The sequence below is a fragment of the Alosa sapidissima genome, chromosome 20, assembly GCF_018492685.1.
Source record: "Alosa sapidissima isolate fAloSap1 chromosome 20, fAloSap1.pri, whole genome shotgun sequence".
Classification (NCBI taxonomy): Eukaryota; Metazoa; Chordata; class Actinopteri; order Clupeiformes; family Clupeidae; genus Alosa; species Alosa sapidissima.
In genome coordinates, this window is record NC_055976.1 from 1,194,250 (window position 1) to 1,208,616 (window position 14,367).

Below are 14,367 nucleotides of genomic sequence, written 5' to 3' on the forward strand. Positions count from 1 at the left end.
AGTTTTCTGTGAATATCTCGAAAACCGTAGGGTTTAGGAGGACCATTTTTTTTTTGTAGGTTGATCTCAAGGGGCCATGTCAACCCATTCCATAACCACTCATTTCATGTATAGCGCCACCTAGTTAAACACAAAAAAGTAAAAATGAGGTGTTGTAATTGAAGGTATCTGTGACCTAACATAGTCAAAACTGCACGAAATTGGAAGTGTAGGATCATTATGACACCCTCTGTATGCACGCCAAGTTTTGTGGAATTCCGTTAATGGGGGGCCACACAATAAATTAATTTATGTTACTATACACCAACTGGCCTGTAGGTGGCCGGAGACAGTTTTCTGTGAATATCTCGAGAACCGTAGGGCCTAGGAGGTCCACCTTTTTTATGTATGTTGGTCTTAAGGGGGCATGTCAACCCATCCCATTACCACTTATTTCATGTATAGCGCCACCTAGTTAAAAATTAAAAAGCAAAAAATTAGGTGTTTTCATCACAATATCTCTGGCTGACAAGGTCAAAACTGCACGAAATTAAAAGTGTAGGATCATTATGACACCCTCCGAATGCATGCCAAGTTTTGTGTACTTTCGTTCATGGGGGGCCTTACAATAAAATAATTTATGTGTACATTTAGTGACGTACACCAACAAGGATTCCCGGGACACTGAAAGACCGGGGTACACAAAACTTGGTGGGCATGTACCCCCACATGGATAGCATGGAACCGTCATTCTTCGTTTTGATCTGTAGCCCCCCCCCCCGCTGGACTGGACCCCCCGAAAGGAGGGTAGGGCAGACACAGTTCTCTGTGAATATCTTGAGAACTGTAGGGCCTAGGATGACCAATTTTTTCCGTATGTTTGCCTCCAGGGGTCATGTTAGCCCATTCCATGTGCACACATGTGCATAAACAGATACACACGCACACACATACATTTACAGTAATCATACGTATGACACATACTCACACAGTAGACATATGTACGCATGCATGCACATGCACAAACACACATACGCAGGCAAACACACAAGCACGCACATACACACACACACACACACACCCACACACATAAACATAAATTTGTACACGCACACATGCACACAATTGAAGAATTTTTCCCGTCATCTACTCCCTGAATTTTTGGTCATTGATACCCGGGACACCGAACCACCGGGGTACATGAAATTTGGTGGGTATGTAGCCCCACTAGACTTTTACGGAAATTTTTCATTTCCACCACCACCACTGGCACTGAGGATGAAGAATCTTTTATGGTATGTTGGTCTCAAGGGCCCACATCAACCTGGCTCATAATCACTCATTTGTGATTTGCACCCCCACCCCCCGGTAAAAAATGAAAATGCAATATTATTCTGCTTTAATCGCCCCTATCTTCAGTTAAGATGTTCAGAACTGCACCAAATTTTATGTGTATGATTGACCTGGCATTCTCTGGGGGTATGCCAAGTTTCGTAGAATTTCATCCATGGGGGGTCTAAAAAAATTAGGTTATGTGTACATTTAGTGACTGTACACTCATTGGCCTGTAAATGGCGGTGCACACATGCACACACACAGGCACCCACATACTATCGGTATTAGAACGGCCGATACATAATTACAAATTCAGTAGGATTAAAAGAAAGCCAAAATAAATATTCATCATCATCATGGCTGCATTTTCAGTATTGGCGAGAAGTAGTCGTTTGTCCACTAGATGGCGCATCGTTGCAGTGAGACGTAATTTTGTTGGAAGTTAAAAGTGGGTTGGAAAAAACAATGGACGCTTCCTACAAGGACTGTAATTTACCGCAGCGAACATCTAATAAGGATAGGACGATGTTCACATGAAGTGTAATTCCCATTTCTTCTTGAAGCCGAAATAAATCTGAGGATGTTTATCGGACATGCTTGGTTTTTACTGCAGGTACGTTAATCTTGTAATATCAATAAGGACCTAGGTAATGTTACCGTTAGCATTGGTTGAGTGATGGAGGCATTTGATTGATTGCATTTGAAGAAAACTATAAATGCGGTTATACCAAGCAAATGTATAGCAGCACTGTTTGTATCTTTCGACTGTCATTTATTGCACGTGCTACAAAATCATTCTGTGCAATGGAAGATTTACCAACGTTACACCGGTCTGATACAGTTTTGCCTATACATGCGTGAGACTGAGACGCCTGTTTATTTTGTTTTAAGTGCGTGCAGGGTGTGAGAGGGGAATCGATGTGCTTTGATTACAGCTTGGTAGTTGTAGTCTGTGAAATTAAAAAGCACGTGTGGGTGAAGTATCCAAACAATGACACCTTCATTTCATTATGGCTGCTTTAGCAAAACACCTTAAGCTACTGTGTAGTGGGTCCCATTTAGAAGTGGCTACTTCATTCGCGCTTTCCTTGACTCATGGAGCTGCGTGAATGTTATTACAACTTTTCGCAACGATATGACAGTTTAAGTCCGCTTGATACTGTAAGGCGTAAGCCATTGGTTTCCAAAGGAGATTTTATTTGTGTCGCCAGCATAGCCTATTGACAATTTATGTTGTAAATAGGCCTACCTTATAATCCTACCTGTAGCGTAGGGAAGCTAACAGCTTTCTATTAGGATCTAGTTTGTTAGTTACCGTTTTGTCATAACTCCCTGATGCATTTTTGCATTTAGAATAGCCAGAGCGTGTATATCTCAATCGGAAAATTAAACAATATCGGGTGCCTATGGACTAGGAGCCTGATCTGCCCGCTATTTATTTTTTGATTTCTTAAAAGATTGAGCTTGGTCTGATGAAAGCCAGACTAGCCATGGACCTCAGTTAAACAATGCAAGGGAACATGAATCAGCCTATATTTGCACGAACAATAACGGACAAAAGCTCTTCAACTTTGGCCCGTTAAAATGTGTATGAACAGTCTAGCGACGCATTTCATCAAGGCCCATTTGGACATGTCAGTTATTTGCACCACTGGTTAGATGTAAAACAGCATTTCGTTTCAGACTAGGCTACTGTTACTTAATTTGTGCATTAACAATAACGTTTCAGACTACTGTTACTTAATTTGTGCATTGACAATAAAGTATTACATGAACTAAAGATGACTAAAATCTTATGTAGAAGAAGAAACATTCACAAAAAATCCATCCATCCAAAAATGACCTTTGTTTTTGATAGCTGTTGAAAACGGCATGGAACTGACAGAGATGTTTTTGTTTATAAATACATAAAAAAAAAAAAAAAAAAAAATAACATTATGCTGATACCTTTTGCTTTTCCCAAATACAATGTAGCCTACAGGTGTAAGTGACCTTTCATCAATCCAGTTGCAATGGATGAACTGTGATGAACTGCCCTACTTGTGATTGTTTAGAGATTTTAAAGGTTTTATAACAATGCTACATCTTCTTTGGCTATTCTACAATCTATTCACCTTTTCAGCACCAGTAGGCTACTTTCTGTGCAGCCGCACACACACACTCAGGCATGCCAAACAAGCATACACAAAAGTTTCAAGAGTGGGGGATGGAGTAAAATATGGAGACAAATTGAAGTGTGATTTATTTTCGCGGAACGGCTGTACAGGACTGAGCGGCGGTCATATTTTGTACCGCTATGCGGTACATCTAGTTGAACAAATTGTCGCTAGAAGTTCAGTGAACTTCAAGTTCAGTGAACTTCATACGCAGCTAACAACGTTAGCCTACTGCTAGAACGAAATGATAACAAGAATAGCACCTAGCCTTGTAAATAGAAACTAGACAGAATTATTATTAGTTAACTAAGTAGACCTAATTGGTATAAGCAGTATGTCTGACAAAATCTACTCAGAAGCGTAGAGCTTGCGAGCTATTGAGCGAGTGCTCCGAGTCTTATGTAGACACTGTTTACAACGAATATGGCTTGGTGGAGATTAGTGACGCCCCTAGCAACGGTATGTGGGAGGATGCTGTGTCCGACTGGCCAATTTCTGACTCGGAAGAGTATGATGATGTGTCTGGATGGTCGGCATTGGCAACAAGCCAATCTATTGATTTTGATGATTACATTTATTACAGTGATGATCAGGGCTTGAAAACGAAATTATTTTTCAAACGTTCCGTTCCGAACGGTTCAGGTAGGCCTATGTTTAACGTTTTCATTCTTGCATGCGTTCCGCCACCAACATATCGGTCCTGAACCGGTTCGGAGCGCAAAATATCGTTCGTTCTTAAAGTTCCGGCAGTGTTTGGCGGGCCTATCAAGTCTAATTTTGTGGACTTTACCTTAGAATAGACGTACTCATTATTTCCCCCTTGATTTAGAATATACCGTAGCTATGCCCAAAAATAATAAATAACAGGCGGCATCCAAAAACATTCAGATGGGCTATCCATCCCATAGCCTACAGACTTACTGTAGGCCTAACCTATGCCTATAAATAATTTCTTATCAAAAATATTTCTGGATACGTGCTAAACTCCTTACCTGGTTGTAGCCTAAGTTTTATCCATATGGAGATCTTCAAAGGCTTGCGCTATAATTCCAACCCTGTTTATAAACGAACCTGTCTGTTGCTGACAAGGCCTATCTCAAATTTCCCGTTTAACTCTTCTACATAGAATAGGCTATAATTGCGCAAACATTTCAAATCCCGACTTTAAAACGACAAGGCGTGGACAGGCAAAATAGGCTATTACGCATAGGCTACAAACAATTTCCAAATCAGTTTCAGTAGCCTACGCTACGAGCTGGCCTAAGATCCGAAGTGGCAGACGGATAGGTTACATTACAACAGCAAGACAAAATATACACATTTGGACCAAAGGTCCATTTATTCGGTTTTTTTTTTCAAACTGTAGAAATCAAATTATTAGGCTGTCCGTCTACAATCAAACAAGTAGAACACTTAGGATATGTTTTTGTGAAATTTTATAAAATATATAGAGAACGAAAAAAAACGTTATTAACCGGTTTTGTGGATTTCAGAATAACGTTTCTGTTCCGGAACAGTTGAAGACCATTTTGTTTTCGTTTCCGTTTCCGCTCCTCGTAAAATTCCGTAAAATTACGTTCGTTTTTGGTTTTCGTTCCTTGAACCGGTTCGGAGCCCTGGTGATGATAGTGATGATGATGATTCTGAACCTGAACCATGTCTTTTGGATGAACTTAGGGAGTGGGGGATAGCCACCCAAACGCCACTGAGCCATATAAACATGCTCCTGGGCATTCTTGGTACCACCCCCAGCTCCCAAAGGATGCCCGAACCCTTTTGGGCACTCCACCTTCATATGAAATAGCACATATTGCTGGTGGAAGCATGCACTACTTGGGCATAGAGAGGGGCATAACAAATATATTGGAAAATTATAATTAAATATAAGCGCACTCCCTGACCAAATTTCTTTACAAATTAACATTGATGGGCTGCCACTATTTAAAAGCAGCAATAAGCAATTTTGGCCAATTTTAGGTCTAATAGAGGAAGCCAAAACCAGTACTCCTTTTGTGATGGCTCTGTTTCAAGGTGAACATAAGCCGACAGATCCAAATTTGTTTTTGCAGGAATTTGTAAATGAATACGAGAAATTAAAATCAGAAGGTTTGAGGGTAGGGGCCAGATTGTTTAATATTGAAATATCTAAATTTGTTTGTGATGCTGCAGCAAGATCGTTTATTAAAAATGTGAAAGCACACAATGCCTACCACGGCTGTGAAAAGTGCACGGAGGAGGGGACCTGGGATAGGAACCGCATGACCTTCCCAGAGCTTCATGCACCCCTACGAACGGATGCATCTTTTGCTGAGCATGAAGATGAAGTCCACCACAAAGGGCCGTGCATCTTGGCCGATGTTGGAGTTGGCCTAGTGTCCCAGTTCCCATTGGACTATATGCATTTGATTTGCTTGGGCGTTATGCGAAAACTAATTGGCTTTTGGATGAAGGGGCCACTTCCAACACGCATGGGCACACAGCAGATAGGCCGGATTTCGGCAGCAATAATGTCCTTTGCAGTGGCACTACCAAGGGAGTTCGCCCGGAAAGGGCGCTCTCTCAACGAAGTTGAGCGGTGGAAGGCCACTGAATTTCGGACATTCTTACTGTACTGCAACTTACCTGTGGCTGCAAAACATCTGCCACATCAACACTACAATAATTTCATGATCCTGCATGTGGCACTGCGAATATTATGCAGCCCCACTCTGTGCAGTCAATACTGTGATCTAGCTGAAAATTTGCTGAAAACATTTGTACAGCATTTTCAATCAATTTATGGCAACTACACGGTTTACAATATGCATAACCTAGAACATCTGGCCAATGACGCGCGAAAGTTTGGTGTGTTGGATAATTTTTCATGCTTCCCTTTTGAAAACTTCCTCCATAAGATAAAAAGATCAATCAGGAGCCCCTCCCAGCCTCTTCAGCAGGCCATCAGAAGGTTTACAGAGAAAGAACGTCAACAATACAGTTCAAAAGTGTGTAAGGATGGTTGCTATCAAGAACACAGGAATGGACCTTATCCACTAGATACCCTACCCTATGAATTCAAACAGTACAAGCGTTGCGTTAACAATGGAACTGTGATCAGCCTTACTAAAGGAGACAATTACGTCCATCTCAACGGCACTGTTTATGTTGTTAAAAATATTTTAAAAGACAGGGTCAGATCTTACCTTGCCTGTCTTAAATTCTTACACAACTCATCTTTTTTCACATACCCTATTGATTCTTTAAGTCTTCAGATATCCTTTGTGAAAGACCTTTCATCATCATTTTCCATAATTCCTGCCCAATTTGTTTCAAAGGCTGTTGATTGATTTTGATAACAAAGACAAAATTAACATTAACAGTCTTTTAGTTGTAAATATTTAGTTTACAATACGTTTTGGCCCCCATATGAGGCAAGCAAGTGCAGTGCTGCTGCTAAGGTTAAAGAACAACCAGATGAAGAATGGCATGAACTTCAAATTAAATGGGTGGCCCAATATAGTAAGTCTAGAAGCTTTTTAAGGCAACACACTTTTTCTTTCTCTTTTTTCCCCCCCTTGTGTAACAGTTATTTGTGTGTGTGTTAAGAGACCTATGAGAAAGCAAGGCAAAAACTTGTGCAGTTTTCAAAGGGAAAAGGTCTCCTCAGCACAGATGAAGAAAGTGGGCGTATAAGACAGTATGTTTTTCTGTTCTCTTTTTTCACATAAAGCTAATAAGCTGTCCACAAAGTTTTAAAATATAAATATTTGTCCAACAGACCATCCTCAAGATATGGCCCAGCGAGTGGCTTTGACACATCTGTTGCCCTACCTGACATGGTCTCATCAAGTCAGCTCCACACAAGTACACAACGTGTTAAAAACACACCGACAAAGTAAGTAAGCACACTGCCATGTGTTCACTGTGTGCTGAGTGTGTTTCACTAATTCACGGATTGGGATACATGCAGAGACCAAATTTCCCTCACGGGATCAAAAGAGTATATATACTTATACATACTTAACTTGATCAATGGAGAATCCCATTTATTAGATGTCAAGGCTGAAGGTTCAGATGCTGTGGGCAAAAAATGGTCCTTACTTGACACTTGTGTTCTACCTTACCAGGAAGAAAGCTGCGTCTTGACGTTGCTTGGCAACCATTCAGATAGAGGACATATATTTCTTGGTGGAAAAAATTATTATCTAGGAATAACTCGTTATATTTCTAGTTGTATGAAACTTTGCCAGGTATTTATAGTAACAGTTTTAGAAAAGCAATAAGCCACTCAAGTCCATAGGTAACCTACGGCCTCTCGGGGCTTATTGCTTAAAATCATCATGCCGACAGGATTTATTGAATGAAATAAATAATATCATATTTGCAATCAGTCAACAGGGAACATCAATCCAGTTTGTGTGGGTTCCTGCCCATAAAGGAGTTGGTGGTAACGAGGAAGCAGACAGGCTGGCAAAAGAGGCAACTAAAGAAGAGAAGGAAGAAATTAAGGTAATCATCAAACACAAAGTTAACAGAATATGGCAAGCCGGATGGGATAGAAGAAAGGTAGACACTATACAAAAAAGTATCTCAAATAATAAACCTAGTTACCCAAAAAGACAGGAAGAGGTTTGGTTTACAAGAATGAGAATAGGCCATACTGGTTTAAATAGCTTATACGTTGTAAACAAACATCCATCTGGAAAATGTGAGTATTGTGGAGTGAGAGAGGATGTAGATCATGTTCTTTTACAGTGCTTAAGATTTTCCAGACAAAGAGAAAAGCTGAAGAGGGAAGTGAGTGCAGTTAAGAAAGCCTTTTTTTAGACACTTTATTAGGTGAGCCTAGATCAGGGAACATCACTAGTGCTGTTGTAGCATTTATCAAAGAAACACACTAGCAAATAGGATTTCCCTCAGTCCAGTAGATGGCGGTAATACACGTTGCTTGTAAACCGCATAAAACCTGACAGAGGAAGAAGAAGAAGAAGAAGAACTACTAACAAGAGTTAACAAGATCAACAACAACTACTTGCAAATGAAACAGGTGTGGCATTCTATAACTTTCGTCAGTGACCTAAAATGATTCATTTGTAGGCTAGGCCTAGAGTCTGTCGGATCATTCAGTTTCCATTTACAAAATCGTTAAAAACGTAGGTGAATTTGAGCTAGGCGACTAAGCTAAGTGCAACTAAGGTAAGGACAAGGTGACGTTAGTCCACCATGGAATAGGATAACAAACGTGAAATGAAGTCTGAACGGATATTTAGCTGCTTTTTGAATGCAGCGTAGACTAGGACTAAGTGCTGGCAGCAAACCCACCATCGAGCTGGGCCGAGGTAAGGCGATGTTCGAGACCTTGCGCCCCAACAAACAAAAGAACGTAGCCTACCCTTAGGTCCAGAATATGGGTATTACATTGGTTGCACTGGTTCCCATAACCTTTTCATGCCGGGGCACCTTTTTCACAGCACCGCTGTCAGCGTCAGAGCTAACAGAAACAGTATAGGGACTTCACAGAAAAACATTTCTGTCCGGTGGCATGCAATTGCTTTTATCAACACGTTAATGTCTGAAGAAAGAAAACTCAGAAATAAAAATAATTTTGCAGATATCACTGTTGTGGCTAAGTAGCCTAAGGAATTATATGTGTGGCATATCCATCCACTCTGAAGTGCGTCTATGCTCGCTTTGATATCCTGACATAGTATCTCTATTTGCTGTCCATCTCAGCTGTTAATTGCACTCCCCACAGCACCATAATGGGTCATTCCACGCCAACTCAGCCACCCATGTACATGACACCTCTCAGATTTTGGTGAAAATATGCCTTATGTTACCAAACAAAGGAATCTGAAGTTTCAGGTCAATATCTCAAACGGTTTGCCCGTGGTGTCCATTTGAATTTTGGGTGCCATGGCCCTAATTGACACATTGGAATTTCACAATTGACCCCCCCGCCCATCGAACGCAGATGAGCCAATGGCAGTCCAGTATGGAGTGAGGATTGTCTCAAAATTATTAAAAATATATATAAAAGGATATATATATACATATACATACATTTATAAATATCCAAATACAAATATAAAAATGTGACATACAAATAAATAAACAAATTTATATAAATAAACGTGTCTTTGTAAATATATTTTTGAGATTTGAAAATAAATATGCTTGACTTTGTATGTGGAATCTGCATTTGTGAATCTCCTTTTTGCTTTTGTCGATGACGTAATTTTGAGACATTCCTACTGCACACCAAGATCCACAAATAAATGCCACTAGATTTGAATGCGAAGACACCCTCCACTGAACAACCAGCAGATGGCAGTGTTGTGCAACATGTCTGTTATCAACTGATAGCAACTGAATCTTTCCGACGCTGTTTTCCCTAGTTCAGTTCAGTTAAGTGGTCTATGACTAGCAGGATTAACGACATGGAAGACACTGGATTAAATGGATGGGTAAGTAATAACAACTAGCCCGAACAATTTATTATCGGTTTCGATGTGTAGTGCCGTTTTTAATTTTATAGACTGTATAAATACGTGGATCTTGGTGTGCAGTAGGAATGTCTCAAAATTACGTCATCGATATGAAGGCAAAAAGGAGATTCACAAATGCGGATTTCACATACAAAGTCAAGCATATTTATTTTCAAATCTCGAAAATATATTTACACATTTATTTCTATAAATTTGTTTATTTATTTGTACGTCACATTTTTATATTTGTATTTTGTATTTGGATGTTTATAAATGTATGTATATGTGTATATATATCCTTTTATATATATTTAAATAATTTTGAGACAATCCTCACTCCATAGTCTAGTAGCTCTGTGCAGGCAGACATGGCCCGTCAACTTCACCTTACGGCTCCATAGAAATGTACACGAATCCGACGAGCGTTCTGTGGAGGCTGCCATCTTGCTGAGCTGTTACTGGTATGTAAACAAACCTCCTTAATAACGCACCCTCAATGACAGCTACAGCCAGGCAGTATGGCTTGTTGGGTTGATGATGTTAGACCAGGGGTGGGCAAACTGCGGCCCGTGGGCCGGATCCGGCCCGCCAAGCACTTTCATCCGGCCCGCCGAGCATTTCATTTGGTTATCAGGCTGCTCGCTATAGAGACGACGTTGGTTAGCTTTACTGCAAACTGCTTTTCACTCTCCTTAGAGAACGTTTACAATGTCAATGTAAAAACATCATGTTAAATAGAGATAACATGTTAAACTAAGTTAACTCTTAGTTATCTCCTTTGCAGCAGATCTAACGTGAACATTATGCGATCCATTTAATTGGGAACGCGTCTGCACTCACGAGAGGGAGAGAGCCGCTGGTTCCAGCTGGCTTGTCATTGTTTATAATTGATCTCCTTCTTATAAGAAACTTTTAAAAGGAAATCATGAAGGCAACAGTAGTTCCCACTACTGACCATTTAAAAACTGTGAGAGGGCCCAGCCGTAGGTACAGCACTAGCCACAGCGGAGCAGGCAGAAGATCATTGAGAAATAAACGTCAATTAAAGCGACTGTCTTAAAGCGACAGTGCACAGTTTATACATGTGTTAAACAGCATAAAATTAGCAGTATTTTTAAGCAATTAATATTTTAAAATAAATATTTTTCATAATAAATTATAGGCTATAAAAAATGTTTTTTTTTATGTGTGTGTCGTGGGGGGGGGGGGGGGGGGTTGTGTTGTGCGGCCCGCCGGCCAATTTTCAAAACCCAATGTGGCCCTTGAGCCAAAAAGTTTGCCCACCCCTGTGTTAGACAGTGGCCTCCGGTCACAGATGAAGAGATGAAGGTACAAGCGATCTTACAGATTATTTATGAAAATAGTTTAGAGTAGAGAACGAGGAAATAGACATAATTGGGACTAGGTTGATATTATATCTACTTAACTACTGTAGCTAGCTAACGTTAGCAATAACTATGCTAGCTAGGCTAGCCAACGAGGAAACTATACAAATATCTGTCCATTTGGCATGTTTTCCTACTTGACATTATAAAAGAAGTAGTGAGACAGTCGTAAATCGCGGGCTGTTATCCCAGTGGACACAACCAATCCAATATGGTATGTAAACAAAACCGTGATAACGCACCCTCAATGACAGCTACAGCCAGGCAGTATGGCTTGTTGGGTTGATGATGTTAGCTATTGTAACACCCCCAATTATCACCACTTTTGTTCAGAAATTCTAAAACAACAATGTTTTTTAACACTTCAAAATAACATTTGCTAAATGAACCTTACATTTTTCAGTAGCCATAGGTGTGTCGATTTGAACAAAATCTGGTTTGGTTCTTAACGGGAGCATTTACTGCCTGAAATATCCAATTTTGTTTACCACGCTCGGAGTTGTAGTGCTGGCCTGATGGGTCGCCTATTTACACCGTTTCAACTGCACATGAACGGTTAGACCGAGAATTCTCGTCATGAAATTAAAATTCCACTGGAGCTCCAAGCGGTTGTGTACACGCAGCCTTACAACACTGTTTACAGCCGTAAAGGCCCATTCACACCAAGAACGATAACGATAACTATAACTATAACCATAACGATAAAAGCGTTCACACTGAACAACGATAAACAAAGTCTCTCATTGTGTTAATAAATGTGAGGGCTAAAATTCGATTGGTTCTGATTGGCTATTAGCATTTTATCGTTGTGAAAATCGCTCTGAAAGTGATCCCCAACGATATCGTTCTTCATGTCGTTATTGTTATAGTTTATGTGTGAACGTCGTCATTCATATTAACGAGAACGATATTTATTTATAGTTATCGTTATCGTTATCGGTGTGATTGGGCCTTAAGTCCGCCGTCTTGGTTTGTATAGAAATAGATATTAAGTGAACTATAAACGCAAGACGGTGGAAATACGGGACCGACGGTAATAGGGGGAGTTCCGATAGGCTAGCTAACGAGGAAACTATAAAAATATCTGTCCATTTGGCAACAATAAATAAATGAATGGATATCAAATAAACAAATTCATGAAGAAGTAGTGAGACCGTCGTAAATCGCGGGCTGTTATCCCAGTGGACGCAACAAATCCAGTAGGAGGCACTGGTGCAATGCTACCCAGCAACAGCTCAGTAATGGCGCCCGCTTACTTCTGGTAGTTTCGCCGGATTCGTGTATAGGGAGGCTTGATATTTGTCTAGTTTTATGGGATTTTATAGTGATGTTGAAAAGGACAGTCAAATGACATGTGGGATTAACACAACACCGATACACAGACACATGCCTTTCAATCTTGATTACGTTTTCTGTAATTATGTTAAATTAGATTAAATTCTCTCGTCCCAGATCTCCACTATTTTAAAGCAAAGGGTTAGCACTACTCGTTAGCGAAACAGTGCTCCACCACATAGGATTAAGCCACACAGTCAACTCAATGTAAGTAAGATAAATAAGGATGTTAATTGTTTTCAGCATTGGCAGCTCATTGTATATAAAATGATTGTCACTTGGAGGAGACTTGTAGATAACTAACGTTAGCATAGTTAGCTAACCGCTGCTAATAATGTGCTAGCTTCGTCACATCAGAGAAGCATGGGGTTGTGCAACTGATCTTTATAGATCAGTGGTCTGTGCACAGTAGTGTAACATTCATTCACCATATAATAATAAAGTTGAAGTGGCTCTGCAATGTAGGCTATGCTTCCGTTTTTTGGCAGCACCATGTTCCTTACATGACATGGCCCAGTGTCCTTGTAACATGCATGCAAGTCTATATACTCGCCTCCCGTTTAAGTTTGTCACCCAACAAAGCTAGATATGAGTTTTTATACATGTGTGTCCATGTCATACTGCAGTCGTTCAACGGATTGTAAATGATTGTAAATGAATTTAGGTCCTTGGCTCTCTAAAAGAGCCTCTTGTGCTGTAACTTTTAGAGTCTTAACAGCTACTGTACCTGTACTGTACCATTGAATTTCTCACAACTCTTTTTTTGTTTGACGGGCGTAGTAACTAGGGGGCGTGGCTTTTGCGAACGGTCAATTAATCTGTTGCCATTTTTGGAAGCCCATAGAGTGTCCTAGTGACGCCACTTCCGTTTGCCTCCATGGGACCTATCTTTCAAAACATTTTGAACGCCAGTCTATGGCGAAAAAGAAAGTATTTTCTGGTCCCGGTTGACTTGTGCCTTGAATTACCCATATGATGTTTGTCAATTTTAAAGACAATTTTTCATGTAAAGACATTTGCAGTTTGTTTCGTAACTATTGAATTACAACATTGTGAAAGATCGTAATACCAGCAACAGGTCTTAATTGGGCTTTCCTTGCCGATGAAAATACCATGAGTCAGAGGATTAAACACATCAGGTAAGTTGTATTTGTCTATAGACTGTATATTAGATACTGTTAAGTGACATAGCAGGCAGCAAGATGCAACCGTTAACTAGCATAACAACTAATCTTATCGTTTCATTACGTTGGTGACGTACATTGTTCGAGACGAGAGATGTAGTCCACTGAGCGGATTCGCACAAAACCAACATAACTTTTGAAGTCTATCGAACAACAGTAGGACGTGAGAAAATATATTTTAAATTTACACACATGTGAAATTCGTGGCACAATTCAGACTGGACCAAAAAATAATTGTTATCTCTCCATTAACTCCCGTTCATATTTTTTTGAAAGATAGGTCCCTTGTAGCGAAAGTGAAACGGAAGTCACTGGGACACTATAACATTTGTTCTAATAGTGGTAGAAGGCTGGAAACTGGTGTGGTAGTTCATTGTAGCCTGTACTACCGAATTCTGGAGGCAGAATCAACATTCCTGACTGTTTGGGTGAGAGGTGGGTCACCAAAGTCCTAAAAAATGTTGACAGCATGTGTGATTTTTCACTTTTTGGGTGGCCCTAGCACCACAATTAATGATCATATTTA

At 40.1% G+C, this 14,367-nt stretch overlaps 1 protein-coding gene and 1 long non-coding RNA gene across 5 annotated transcripts in view; both read left to right on the forward strand.

Moving 5' to 3' along the window:
• The first annotated feature begins 6,865 nt into the window (after positions 1-6,865).
• LOC121694428 lies at positions 6,866-7,359 on the forward strand. The gene is made up of 3 exons (XR_006025754.1): positions 6,866-6,968; positions 7,056-7,146; positions 7,228-7,359. It is a non-coding gene; the product is annotated as an uncharacterized LOC121694428 (long non-coding RNA).
• Positions 7,360-8,403: 1,044 nt separating this feature from the next.
• The window catches only part of zbtb49 (zinc finger and BTB domain containing 49), a 44,755-nt gene continuing 38,791 nt past the window's right edge, over positions 8,404-14,367 (forward strand). For 2 of the 4 annotated variants that reach the window (XM_042074614.1, XM_042074617.1), the window contains exons 1-2: positions 8,429-8,496; positions 9,848-9,916. In XM_042074614.1, coding sequence (XP_041930548.1) covers positions 9,913-9,916 — 4 coding nt within the window. In that variant the 5' untranslated portion in view covers positions 8,429-8,496; positions 9,848-9,912. The other 2 variants (XM_042074615.1, XM_042074616.1) reach the window with 2 other exon arrangements.